We start from the raw sequence: 14,302 nt of genomic DNA, 5'->3' as shown, positions 1-14,302 counted from the left end.
CGTGCATTATGTGGAATTGCTTGTGTGATCTTTGCCAGTTCTGCATCTTTACGCATGGTGTACTCGAACAGCGACAAGCCCAACGGAACCATGGTCATCGTCTAGCACACCGGCAAAACCACAATTATCTCCACGTAGGGGCAACTGATTGACCACTAAAAACTCGAGCATATCAATGATAGCTGACATGTAATATCTGTTGCGTGCCAGCTGTTCGGAGTTGAGAGTGGAAATCTCCCTTCCCGTCTCTTTACGTTTTACAGAATCCCTCCACATTGCTTCACAGGCTAAATGCTCCTTTGAAAGGGCATGCTTATTTAAGCCCTTGTTTGTTTCAACGGCATGTTTCCAGTCATTAAATCCCCTAATGGAGAAGGTTGCATCAGATGATTTGAATTGTCTACACGCGTAGCAAAACGCGGCGTCCTTTTTCATAGAAGACTCAAGCCAGTCCCTGTTCCTATACCAGCTAGAGGCGAATTATCGTTTTTTTTTGCACCAAACATTCTGACTGGATATTTGGTCAAAATAAGCTGTTTAGGCTGGTCCATCCCAAGGTCATCCGATGGCTCCACCACTGAACCAAGATGAACACTAGTCGTCGGGGGGCTAGCAAGGCTAGTAGTAGCCCTAGCCCTAACAGTTGGGCTAGTAGCGAAACTCACCTCGCTAGTAGTCGCCGTCGGAGTGCTAGTGTCAGGCTGCCCACAGTCGCTAATGCTGGTGCTATGTCCATCGGGGTTGGGTGCAGCTGCACCTTTCGAGGATTTACGGGTAATCCACTTTCTTATATCCATCTTTATTCAAAAAGCTTTATCCATCAAAAAGCGCAGATTTCACTCAACTGCTCAGTGCCCGCCTCATACAACTGAAATGGCGGTAGCAGCAGCGTGCGTCACGTGCAACTTTCAACTTTCAACTTTCAAATGATTGGTTGTCACTAGAATCCCGTCCAACAAAATGAAAAACACACTATTGTTTCTCAATTTTAATGTCTTCATTTAACATAAAATATGAATAATTTTAAATATATAAATATATTTCTTTATTTTAAATGGTATATCTGTTGGGGGGGCACCAGCACGTCTGTGGGCGGGCCCGGCCCCCTGAGGCCCGCCCATAGTGACGGGCCTGGAGGGGGCACGCACACATGCAATGACATTTTTACCAAGTTACTGACACTGAAGTCACTGACGCTGAGGAGATGCTAAAATTGTCCTCATATGATCAAATCCACCACCTCCCCTGATTTTCTTTTACAACTTGAGTAGCCTACTGAGTATAAGCGCCTGGTTAGTTGTCATGATCAAACGTTACAAATGCAACTTACCGAGAAGCCACCCTTCTCTGCCCTCTCCCACTTCCAGACGAACGCCTACCCTATATTATAGCACTTGGCTTAATTCAGCCGCTATAATTGAGCCGCAGCTTTCATGTGACGTCACAGCACAGTGGAAACGCCCACCTGACGGGCAAAAGGCACTTTTTGCGGGCAAAACCCACGGGCAAAACCCACTTTTTGCGGGTTAATAACTTTGATTTCCCGTGGGTTAGGAAAATAATTCCAACGTGTCCGGAAAGAGAAGCCAGGGAATCCAAAAGTTTTTGAATGGAGTCGATCCTCCACTCCTATCACCGTGGACACAGCAAGGAGCGAATTCCCGGATATAAATATTCCCTCGCCCCGCTAACAGCGGGAGTTGGGAGTTTCGTCCAGCAGCGGTAGAACTCCCGGTTGATCGAGTTTCATATTAAAAGTATATCTTCTTGGGGTGTCAGCGAGGTGGTTAAGGGCTCAAAATGACCGTATACTGATGGTGAATTTAGCAATAATAGTCTCGTGTTTGTACCACCTCCATAATCGGTGTTATTCACGGACAAAGCCGGTCAAGGAAGCACCTTTTGCGGGTTAATAACTTTGATTCTCCGGGGGTTAGGAAAATAATTCCAAGGTGTCCGGATAGAGGAGAAGACATGGAATCCAAAACTTTTTGAATGGAGTCGATCCTCCACTCCTATCACCGTGGACACAGCAAGGAGCGAATTCCCGGATATAAATATTCCCTCGCCCCGCTAACAGCGGGAGTTGGGAGTTTCGTCCAGCAGCGGTAGAACTCCCGGTTGATCGAGTTTCATATTAAAAGTATATCTTCTCGGGGTGTCAGTGAGGTGGTTAAGGGCTCAAAATGACCGTACACTGATGGTGAATTTAGCAATAATAGTCTTGTGTTTGTACCACCTCCATAACCGGTGTTATTCACGGACAAAGCCGGTCAAGGAAGCACCTTTTGCGGGTTAATAACTTTGATTCTCCGGGGGTTAGGAAAATAATTCCAACTTGTCCGGATAGAGGAGAAGACATGGAATCCAAAACCATTTGAATGGTGTTAATCCTACTCTCCTATCACCGTCGTGTATCTTGATAGTTCTTCATGGGTGAGGTGGTCTAAATAGTAGGCAGCCGGTAAATTGTGTCCACTCGCCATGTTGCGCGATGTTGCTATGATCCTTTTTGCCCGTCAGGTTGGTGGTTGCTAGGGAAGAAACCACGTGACTGAAAGCTATGAATACAAACCTCATTCACCTGCGTTCATTTGACCTGCGTTGGTATTTATAGAAGGAAGCACGTACGCAATTTTAAACCATCGCAGTCCGTTTTATAAATAATGCTTACGTCCGTTTAGAAAAATGTGCTTACGTGAAAGTCAAAGATGACATTCAAGTACTTTTTTTATAAATGAGGCCCCAGATTTGACAAAATGTCTCACCTGAAGGAATGCAAAAAAAGTGATTATGAGGTATTTCATTTACTCTGAAGTTGTGAGAATGACATGAAACTATCACCTTCGAACAAGTCAGCGAGAAGTCTTAGTTGCTTTGAGTGCCAGTCTTCAAATATACTCCAGGAGGGAAAGCTTTATTTTGAGATATAGGTTGTAGTGCTGATGAAAAACATCTCCGGCGTTTTATTTTAGCTGTTTACCAAAACATCTTCAAGTTACAGTCATATAATGAATATGGGCTTAAAGTGCAGACTCTCAGCTTTAGGGTAAGGGTATTCACATCCAAATCGAAGGAAGGGTTTAGGAATTACAGCTCTTTAATATGTAGCTCCCTCTTTTTCAAGGGACCAAAAGTAATTGAACAATTGACTCAAAAGCTGTTTCATGGGCTATTCCTTCATTATTTCTTTATCAATTAAGCAGGTAAAAGGTCTGAGTTGATTCCATACGTTGTATACGCACAACATGCAGTCAACGGAGCTCTCAATGCAAGTGAAACAGGCCATCCTTAGGCTGCAAAAACAAAACAAAAATCCATCAGAGAGATAGTGGGAACATTAATAGTGGCCAAATTAACTGTTTGGTACATTCTGAGAAAAAAAACGCACCGGTGAGCTCGGCACCACAAAAAGGTCTGGACGTCCATGGAAGACAAGAGTAGTGGATGATCACAGGATCCTTTACATGGTAAAGAAAAACCCCTTCACAACATCCAGCCAAGTGAAGAACAGTCTCCAGGAGGTAGGCATATCATTATCCATGTAAAGAAAGACTTCACACAAGCAAATAGAGGGTTCACCACAAGGTGCAAGCCATTCATAAGCCTCAAGAATACAAAGGCCAGATTAGACTTTGACAAAAAACATCTAAAAAAGCAAGCCCTGTTCTGGAACAGCATTCTTTGGACAGATGAAACTAAGATCAACCTGTACCAGAAGGATGGGAAGAAAAAAGTATGGAGAAGGCTTGGAACGGCTCATGATCCGACGCTTACCACATCATCTGTATAAAAACGTGGAGGCAGTGTGATGGCATGGACATGCATGGCTTCCGATGGCACTGGGTCACTAGTGTTTATTGATGACGTGACAGAAGACAGAAGCAGACAGATGAATTCTGAAGTGTTTAGGGATATTCTGTCTGCTCAGATTCAGACAAATTCAGCAAAGTTGATTGGATGGTGCTTCACAATACAGATGAACAATGACCCAAAACATACTGCGTAAGCAACCCAGGAGTTTTTTAAGGAAAAGAAGTGGAATATTCTGCAATGGCCAGAGTCAATCACCTGATCTCAACCCAATCAAGCATGCATTTCACTTGCTGAAGACACTACTAACCCTAACCCTAAACTAAAGGCAGAAAGACCCACGAACAAACAACAACTGAAGACTGCTGCAGTAAAGGCCTGGCAAAGCATCACAAAGGAGGAAACCCAGTATTTGGTGATGTCCATGGATTCCAGACTTCAGGCAGTCATTGCCTGCAAAGGATTCTCAACAAAGTATTCAAAATGAACATTTTATTTATGATTATGTTAATTTGTCCAATTACTTTTGAGCTCCTGAAAATAGGGGACTGTGTATAAAAATGGTTGCAATTCCTAAACGTTTCATACAATATTTTTGTTCAACCCCTTGAATTAAAGCTGAAAGTATGCACTTCAATTACATCTTGATTGTTTCATTCCAAATCCATTGTGGTGGCATACAGAGCCAAAATTATGGAAATTGTGTCACTGTCCAAATACTTCCGGACCTAACTGTATAGGAAATGTTGATGTTATAGGAAACATACAACACACTGGTGTGTTGAAGATAAAAAATCATGGATTGAACAGTTTTGATCGTATTGTGTGTGGTGTGCCCCGATATTCCCAATACAGCACACCACATACATAAATATCTGTCCTACGACAGTCTAGTCTCGTCTCCCAAGCCAGAAATCTTGTGTGATCAGGGTAGTAGTACCCTGACTGACCTGTACGAGGCAGCCATGTGCGATAAGGCAAATAAAGTGCAGAAGAATGAAAAGAAGAAGACACGTCAGTCAGCTCGCTTCTTGATTGGCTACATTCCATTCCACATCACAATCGGACTCGGGAGTTGTCCACACACAAGAGGACTTTTTATTGTAAATATTGAACATGTTAAAAATGTACGACCATCGGCCCCGACCATTTTCCGAGCAGATTGTCGGGAGAAATTGACTCTTAACACACCTCACACCACAGGATAATCTTGTAGGATAATCTTTAGAGCCATCCAATAATTGGCCGTTTGCTGTCCTTGGTCGGAAGGGGGGAAATCGGGCCAAAATCGGCCAGATTATCTTTATGTGTGTACCAGGCTTTAAGGAGCACAGAGGGTTCTAATAACAGGGCTGCCAAGTTTCACCAAAAGTTTGGAGTGAGATTTTTTGGCGGTGGAGCGACCCAAAACTGTGCACGTTTTGGCCCCTCTCTCCCACCCAATTATTCGTGCTAGTTTCCTGCAATTTTACATGTTGTTCATAATAAACCAGCACAATAAATGAAAATAATGAACATTTTATAAAACAAGAAAAAAATTCAGACAATATATCATATTTATGAAATCTTAATAAACAAATACAGTAGCCTACAGACTCTAAAAGAAAAATGGGCCCCATCAACAGGACTCAGCCCCTTGGTCAGCAGCAGAAAGACCCTTGGTCATCATCTTATATACAGTGCATTGCTCATAGATGGCTATCATGTTATACAGTACATACCAGGGTTTTTCCTGGGTCAGAATGAGGGCTTTGGTGGTTGATCTTGTGCGAGTGCAGTGCGCCCACATTTTTTTTGAGGGACCCCCAATTGTTGTATTTGTATTGTACATTGTAATTATTATTAATTATTATTATTAATGTACCTGGTTATGTTACAGTAGAGAAACAAAAAACAGTTACCAAAAAAAACGGAGTATTTACTAGCTAAGATTGACAAAAGATTGTGTGGTGCAACCGAAATTAGTAAACAACTAGTTTGAAACTTGCTAGTAACAACTAGGGGTTTAGTAACTACTAAATGCCTGCATTTATAATGACTTACGCCAAATTGGTGCAACCCAGTCCAGTAGGCTACCAGATACGATGTTGTAATGTATGCACATAATTTGCTACCACGGTTGCCAGACGGAATTGACAATGTCCAGCCCAACCGGTCTAAAAGCTGCCGTGGCATCTTTCTGCACGCGCGTTAACTTGAGTCTGCAATCGAAGCGGCAGGCGAGCGCTGATGGAAGAACCTGTGTTCACACGAGCTGCAAGAACGTAGCAAGCAGTGTTTGCCAGGTCCAGTGTGACCAAAAGTAGCCCAATCTGGCAACCACTGCTTGCTACGTTCTTGCAGCTCGCGTGAACACGCGCTCGCCTGCCGCTTCGATTGCAGACTCAAGTTAACGCGCGTGCAGAAAGATGCCACGAAACTCATGTCCGGTAGCTTTCTTTCAAGGAATTTCAAAAATAAAAGTCCCGTAAAACAATTGTTATTTCTCGCCGTGAGAAATAGAGATGCGGCGTGAGAGCGTGAGAACTGGTTGAAATGCGTGAGTCTCACGGCGATTGCGTGAGACTTGGCAGCTATGCTAATAATCAAGATAATATGGAGTCAGGGAGAAAAAGCAGAACCTTCTACAGCTGAATATTCCATCTCAAAGATCAAAGCAGGTAAAAACTAAATAGATATCCGTCACTCACTTTCTTAATGTGTAGAAAGTTGTTGACCTCGATCACCCTGAGGCCAGGGACGTGCAGCTGGCCGGTCCCATCTGGGTTAATCTTGATGTCCAGCTTCTCTCCATCCTTACTGAGCAGGTCTCTGTGGGAAGAACAGAAATATACTTAGGGACAGTGCAGTAATATGACCAGTTACATCATCTCTTAATGATGAGGACAGGCAGGTGAAGAGGTCCTGTACCTGAGGACCTGGTTGTAGATCTCCACAGAGCTGTGAACTGTACCTGAGAACCTCGTTGTAGATCTCCACAGAGCTGACGCTGACGTTGTATGTCCACATGTCCTTCCTGTCCTCGATCTCAGTGAAGAGGTGCTTCAGGGCTCGCTGGTTGATGCCTGGGTTCTCCACACTGCCCTGAAGATGACAGGGGAAAAGGATTTTGAAGACAATGGTTTCAATCAAATGCGCTGTGATTCTTAATCTGACACCTTGCTACATGATTTACCTCCATGGTGTAGGTCTTCCCAGAGCCAGTCTGCCCATAGGCAAAGATGCAGACATGATATCCATCTATGCAGGATGTTACAAGGGGCTCAATCTCCTGAAACACCTAAGAAAGCAGAAAACGGAAGGTTACAGTCTCTCTAACAAGAGGTACGCTAAGATCATTAATGTTTGTATCCCAGTTTTGCAGCAGAACATTCATTGGACCGGTGGTGGTGTCATGCCAGATTATGTCCGCCTGCCAAACAGTGTCCGTCTGATGTAAATATAAACATAAAAGCTACATTTGATAAGTAAGTAAGATAGATTTGATAAGTAAGTAAGCTAGCTATGATTAGAAACAAAGTAGTATCCAGGGGGCTATTCCACGTACGTTGGATTAGTATATCGGCGATTAAAATAAAAGCAGCGTTCAGGCCACTCGTGATTGGGATTCAAGCCTCAAGTGATTCCTCGAACGAGGATCAGCCTTGTGTCATCAGTGTCCACAGAACACCTGTTTGGAAATACTCGATTTGGGCGCGTGCACGCAGACATAAAGAGCCCAGAACAGTCGAACTGTCGAAATGAAGATACTACCCTGCGCAGCGGTCCCACTTATTGCGCAGCAGTCTACTTATTGATCTTTATGAAGACGAAAAATAAGATGTAAAATAGTGCAATACTGCCGCAATTAACAAGGCGAGGGAAATGGTTTGGCAAGAAATTGCTGAACGATTAAATGTGTGTCATACTAGCCCCAGTTATTGTTATATGTTCATATTTGATTATATATTTTTTCTGAGTGGGGCAGTCCAACTCATATTTTTTCTTTTTAATGACAGATATAGCAGAGATTATGACAGGAAGGATGGGTGAGAGAGAGAGAAGGGATGACATGCAGGATATGTCCGCGGCTGGAATTGAACCGGGAGCCCTGCGGTACATGGTCAGTGCTTAATCCACTACGCCACCTAAGCGCCCCGTAAATATGTTCATATTTTAATAAATTAATATTTACTACTGTGGTGATATCAGCAGCAGGCGACATACTTCATATTGTCATGATGGCATAGTGGTATTGACCGCTGCCATAGTATTAATTTTAATAAAAATAATAACTTTAAGACAGCGGTTCAAATCCCTCTTCTGACACACTTTTTACTGCATTTCGTTGTCTAAATCTAATCTAAAATCTCATCTAAAAAAGTATGTAGGCTATAAAATGATGGTGTAGGCTAATTTACAAGAACTGACACGATTACAATGGTGTTTGAAGCCTTTCTGAGTAGTAAATGATGTTCTTCTAACTGGACCCTGGATTTGGCATAGATTATTTTTTCTTATGATTACTGATGGATAGATGATTCACTTAGACAGATATATACTGTATATTGTGAATCGATTTGCATGAAGGCTTCGGTTAAATGTAAAAATAAATTTAAAAAAACATTAAATTAAATCAAGTACCAAACCAGCAACCTTCAGACCTCTAGCTGGCTGCCTTAACCCCTGCACCAAACACACCACTGTGATGATGGCAATGCAAATTGATAGACATACTGTACCTATTTTTTTTTAGGCAAGGCAAGGCAAGGCAAGTTTATTTGTATAGCACATTTCATACAACAGGGGCAATTCAAAGTGCTTTACATGCATTATTTAAAAATACAGCAAGAGGAGCATAAGAAAATAACAATTACAATGAATAAAAGCAAATATAAGAAGTAAATAGATAAAACATTTAAAAAGACAATAGTTAATGGGAAAAAGACATTGATAGAAGTGTTTGTGTTTAATCATATCCCTCCACATCCTTCTACATCCCTCTACATCTCTCTACATCCCTCTACATCCCTCTACATCCCTCCACATCCCTCTACATCCCTCTACATCCCTCTACAACCCTCTACATCCCTCTACATCCCTCCACATCCCTCCACATCCCTCTACAACCCTCTACATCCCTCCACATTCCTCTACATCCCTCTACATCCCTCTACATCCCTCTACATCCCTCCACATTCCTCTACAATCCTCTACATCCCTCTACATCTCTCCACATCACTCTACATCCCTCTACATCCCTCCACATCCCTTCACATCCCTCTACATCCCTCTACATCCCTCCACATCCCTCTACATCCCTCCACATCCCTCTACATCCCTCTACATCCCTCCACATCCCTCTACATCCCTCTACATCCCTCTACACCACTCCATATCCCTCCATATCCCTCCACATCCCTCCACAAGAGGAGCATAAGAAAATAAAAATTACAATGAATAATAGCAAATATAAGAAGTAAATAGATAAAACATTTAAAAAGACAATAGTTAATGGAAAAAAGACATTGATAGAAGTGTTTGTGTTTAATCATAACTGGTGCAAAACATGAAGGTTTTTAGCTTAGATTTAAATATTTTAAGGGTTTGGGCCTGTTTGATTTCTTCAGGGAGTTTGTTCCAGGAGCATGCAGCAGCGTGACTGAAAGCTGCTGCACCGTGTTTTGTTTTTACTCTTGGAATTATTAGCTGATTTGTCTCAGCTGACCTTAGGGACCTTGCGGGAATATAGGGTGGGAGGAGATCTGATATGTATTTTGGTCCAAGACCATTTTGTGATTTGTATGTAATTAGGAGGATTTTGAATTCAATTCTCTGAGAGACTGGTAGCCAGTGCAGGGATCTCAGGATTGGTGTAATGTGTTCAAATTTCTTTGTTTTTGTTAGGACCCTAGCAGCGGCGTTTTGGATGAGCTGCAATTTACGAACAGCTCCTTTAGATAGGCCTGTTAGTAGACCATTACAATAATCAAGTCTACTCGAAACAAATGCATGGATGAGTTTTTCAAGGTCTTGCTTGGACATGAAACCTCTCATTCTTGTTATGTTTTTCAGGTGATAGTAGGCTGATTTAGTTATTGAGTTTATGTGGCTGTTGAAGTTTAGATCGGAGTCTAGAATTACACCAAGATTTCTGACCTGTTTTTTACTGTGAAGAGAGAGAGAATCAAGTTTTGCACTGACTTTCGATCTTTTGTCAGGTGCACCGAATACAATTATCTCTGTTTTGTCCTTGTTTAGTTGGAGGAAGTTTTGTGTCATCCAGGCGTTTATTTGCTCAATGCAATTACAGAGATTGTCAATGGGACTATAGTCGTTCGGTGAGAGGGCTATGTAGATTTGAGTGTCATCCGCGTAGTTGTGGTAGGCAATTTTGTTCTTTTTTATGATGTGTCCCAATGGAAGCATGTAGAGATTGAATAGAAGGGGGCCAAGGATTGACCCTTGGGGAACCCCACATGTCATTTTAATTTGGTCAGATACAAAGTTGCCAATGGAGACATAGTAGCTTCTGTCCTGTAGGTAGGATCTAAACCAGTTTAGGGCAGTGCCCGAAAGTCCTACCCAGGTTTTTAGTCTATCTATTAGAATGTCATGGTCTACAGTGTCAAAGGCAGCACTAAGATCTAGTAGTACTAAAACTGCGATTTTTCCGGAGTCTGTGTTTACGCGAATGTCATTAAGGACCTTAATAAGGGCCGTTTCAGTGCTATGTAGGGGGCGAAAGCCTGATTGAAAGTCATCAAAGAGATCATTTAGGGTCAAATAATTGCTAAGTTGTTCGTGGGCAACCATTTCAATAATTTTTCCTGTACAGGGAAGGTTTGATATGGGTCTGTAGTTGTTTAGTACAAATGGGTCTAGGCCGTTCTTTTTTAGTAGAGGCTTAATAACTGCAGTTTTCAGGGCTTCAGGGAAGATTCCTGATGAAAGGGAAGTGTTAATTATTTGTATTAGTTCGCCTGCCATGCAGCTAAATATGTTTTTAAAAAAGCTTGTTGGCAGGACATCAAGGGCACAGGTGGATGGTTTAAGACGTGACATGATTTTATCTAGGGTCTTGTAATCAATGGTGTTAAATTGTGACATGGTTGTTATGTCCGCCCTATTTGGGGTTGTTAATGGGGACATGTTTTTCATGCCTGACACAGAAGACCTAATGCCTTGTCTAATGGTTTCTATTTTATTGTTAAAAAAGGATGCAAGCTCATTGCATTTACTAGTTGAGTGAAATTCCTGAGCAATGGGTGTTGGGGGATTTGTTAGTCTGTCAACAGTTCTGAAAAGGATGCGGGCATTATTTATGTTATTGTTTATGATCTTAGAGAAAAATGATTGCCTGGCACTTCTTATTTCTAAGTTATAGTTCTGAAGATTCTCTTTATAGATATCATAGTGGACTTGAAGGTTTGTTTTTCTCCATCTGCGCTCTGCTTTACGACATTCTCTTTTTTGGGTCTTTACGGATGGGGCAGTTCTCCAGGGAGCTTTTTGCTTACCAGAGATGCATTTGGATCTAATGGGTGCAATATCATCAATGGTTTTTGTGATTTTTAAGTTGAAATCGTGTAGAAGGTCATTTACTGAGGTTGGAATAGAAGTTTGGGGTGGGGGGGCTAGGGAAAAGGCCTGTGTGAACAGTGCACTGGTCTTTTCATTGATATATCGTTTGGAAATAGTTTTAGACATAGTTTGAATAACAGGAAAGATAGATACGTCAAAGAATATGCAACAGTGGTCAGACAGGGCAATGTCAGTTACAACAACATTTGAAATATCTAGGCCTTTGGTGATGATAAGGTCCAGAGTGTGACCTCGATTATGAGTAGGGAGGTTCACATGTTGTTGAAGTTCAAAAACATCTAACAGAACAGAGAGTTCTTTGGCTTTGTTGTCCTCTGAGTTATCTACATGAATATTGAAATCACCAGCAATGATCAGACCATTAAATTCAGTAGTAATGATGGAGAGAAGCTCTGTAAGTTCATTAAAGAAGCTAGTAGAGTATTGGGGTGGTCTGTATAAAATTATAAAAATAATTCGAGTGGAACTTTTAAAAACAACTGAAAGATATTCAAATGATAAAAATTCCCCGAAGGATTTCTGTTTGCAGTTAAAACTGTCTCGGAAGAAAGAGGCGATTCCACCACCTTTTTTGTGGGATCTAACGACATCTAAGGTTCTAAAATTGGGGGGTGCTGACTCAATAAGAATTGGTGTCTTGTTATCTTTATCTAACCAGGTCTCAGTGATAAATAAGAAATCTAGTTCATAGGAGCTAATCAAGTCGTTGATTAAGAGAGACTTATTAGCTAAGGATCTGGCATTGAAAAGTGCTAGCTTGAGTGGTTTTGTGTTTGGTCTCTGTGTGGGCTGTGTGTGGCAGGGTACAGAAATTAAATTTGAGGGGTGTATAAAGCATTCAGACTTGCAATTAACTGTTCTGTTACTGATATGAACAGGGATAGCAAGAGTTGAGAGTCCCAGCTTTATATCAGGAATGTCAATGGTATCAACTCTATGGAAGCAGGGACTGTTAGAGCATCAACTGATTCTGGGTGTCATCCGGGGGATGGGGATGGGTGTTGTAGATAGCATCCTGTGGCGGGGTAGGGCGATGGGTATTATTGATGAGGCTGGCATTGTTGATGAGGCTGGCGTCACAGGGAGTGTGGGGCCAGGTGTTGTAGAATGGAGAGTTGCCTGAGATGGAGCAGCTTTCGGGGTGAGCTCTACTCCTGTCTTCACCATTTTCTCTAACCTAGCTGAGAAAGGCAGGAACGGCGTGAGTTGGAGGAAGGAGAGCTCAGTGGACTCAGTGGATGAGTGTCTCTGGGAGTTGGGGGTAGAGTGGTTTGGGGGGTCGGGGGCAGAGTGGTTTGGGGGGTCGGGGGCAGGGAGGGAGGGTGGGGGGAGAGAAAAGGGGCTGGACCGTCGCCTTAGTGGGGGTTCAGCCAGCTGTGATGAGTTTGGAGGGCCCTTTACTGTAGGCTGTGATGAGTCGCAGGACTGTGGGGAGAGTTTATCCACTGTGAGCAGTTCAGCTGCCTGTGCTGAGTCTGAAGAATCCTGCACTGTAGGCCTTTCAGTTGGTTCAAGAGCGAGGGAAGGGGGAGCAGAGTTTATGAGGTTGAAGAGTATGTTGTTCATCAAATGGTATTCTCCCGATCTGTTTAAGTGGAGGCCATCTCTTTTGAATAGGTCTCTCTGCCTCCAGAATATGTTCCAGTGGTCAATGAATTTCAGCCTTTTAAGTTGGCACGCAGCAGAGAGCCACGTATTAAGGCTTAGGAGCCGGCTGAATTCCAGGTTACCTCTGTCAACAGTGGGTAGCGGTCCACAGATGAATGTCTCAATCTTAAGCTTGTCAAGTCTATTGAAAAGTTCCATGAAATCAAGTCTCAAGTCTACTGAGCCCATTTTACGTGAATCGGTTTGTCCCACATGTAATACAAGACGCTTTGTGTCAGGGTTTTTAGACAGTGTTTCTTCCAAATCTTTTGTTATTTCTGAGACCGTTAGGTTAGGAAGACAGTGGATATGTAATTTTTTACCTCTTACGTTTCTGATCGCCGAGTCTCCAATCAACAAAGTATCTTTTGGAGGTGAAGTCTGTTTCATCCGCTGCATGTCACACAGAGAAGTAGAAGAAGGAGGGGGTGACCTTGAGCTCGTGTCTGCGGGCCGGGGAGTCACCGGGGGGGGCCGGGGAGTCACGTGATTCCCAGGCCTGGGAAATCTTGGCGTGACTCTGATGTTCTTATCTCGGGCCTTGGGAGTCATGCCAGCTCGCTGCTCCGCGGGCCGGTGTCTCAGACTCCTATCTCGGCTCTGTTTAGTCATGCAAGCCCATGGCTCGGGCCTACCTGTTGCTAATGATGCTAGCGGTGCTAACGAGGACTTCAGTTGGCTGCTTTTCAGTAGTTTCGGGGGATAATTCATCTGTCCAGTCACCTGCCTCGTTAGCTTTGGGAAGTGTGAATTTTGATTTAAATCCTCTTCAATGGCTTGCGTGGGTGGAGAACCATTAGCGTAGCGATTCTCGAGTGCGGAGAGTCGCCCCTGGAGAGTATATTCCAATAAGTCTACTCTCTTTGAAAGATCCACACAACTTTGACAGATAGCAGGCATGGTAGGAATAACAGCTATATTAAAAAAAAAAAAAAATGTTAAAACTATAAAAAAGAAGCAAGAAAAAAGCAGGAAAGCAGTGGTATGAGAGGAGCGAGGGAGAAACACGTCTAATCTACTCAGAAGCAGGAAGCAGACTTTTTTATTTATCTATCTATCGATCACACTTTCAAAATATCAAATTATCTATCTATCACACAGTCAAACTATCTATCTATCTATCTTGTAAAAAGTGGGAACTAATATTTCCTAAAAGACACTTGACGGAACTGTCGGTCGGGATGTAGTTTCCGCCTGTGAGACATTTTTGACGGACGTATTACCTAAACCAGCCTGTAAACCTGCTCGCTACCAGGTT

General features: G+C 42.7%; 1 protein-coding gene across 1 annotated transcript in view; it reads right to left on the bottom strand.

Annotated features, from left to right (window-relative positions):
* The window catches only part of LOC308166910 (kinesin-like protein KIFC3), a gene marked incomplete at both ends in the record, with an annotated part of 46,988 nt that overhangs the window by 7,835 nt on the left and 24,851 nt on the right, over window positions 1-14,302 (bottom strand). The window contains 3 exons of the mRNA XM_080541235.1: window positions 6,504-6,624; window positions 6,767-6,897; window positions 6,989-7,093. Of these exons, the coding sequence (XP_080397361.1) occupies window positions 6,504-6,624; window positions 6,767-6,897; window positions 6,989-7,093 (357 nt within the window). The remainder of the gene's footprint in view (window positions 1-6,503; window positions 6,625-6,766; window positions 6,898-6,988; window positions 7,094-14,302) is intronic.

The sequence above is a fragment of the Nansenia antarctica genome, assembly GCF_963989245.1.
Source record: "Nansenia antarctica genome assembly, chromosome: 10".
Classification (NCBI taxonomy): domain Eukaryota; kingdom Metazoa; phylum Chordata; class Actinopteri; order Argentiniformes; family Microstomatidae; genus Nansenia; species Nansenia antarctica.
This window is presented reverse-complemented; position numbering and strand designations above follow the sequence as displayed.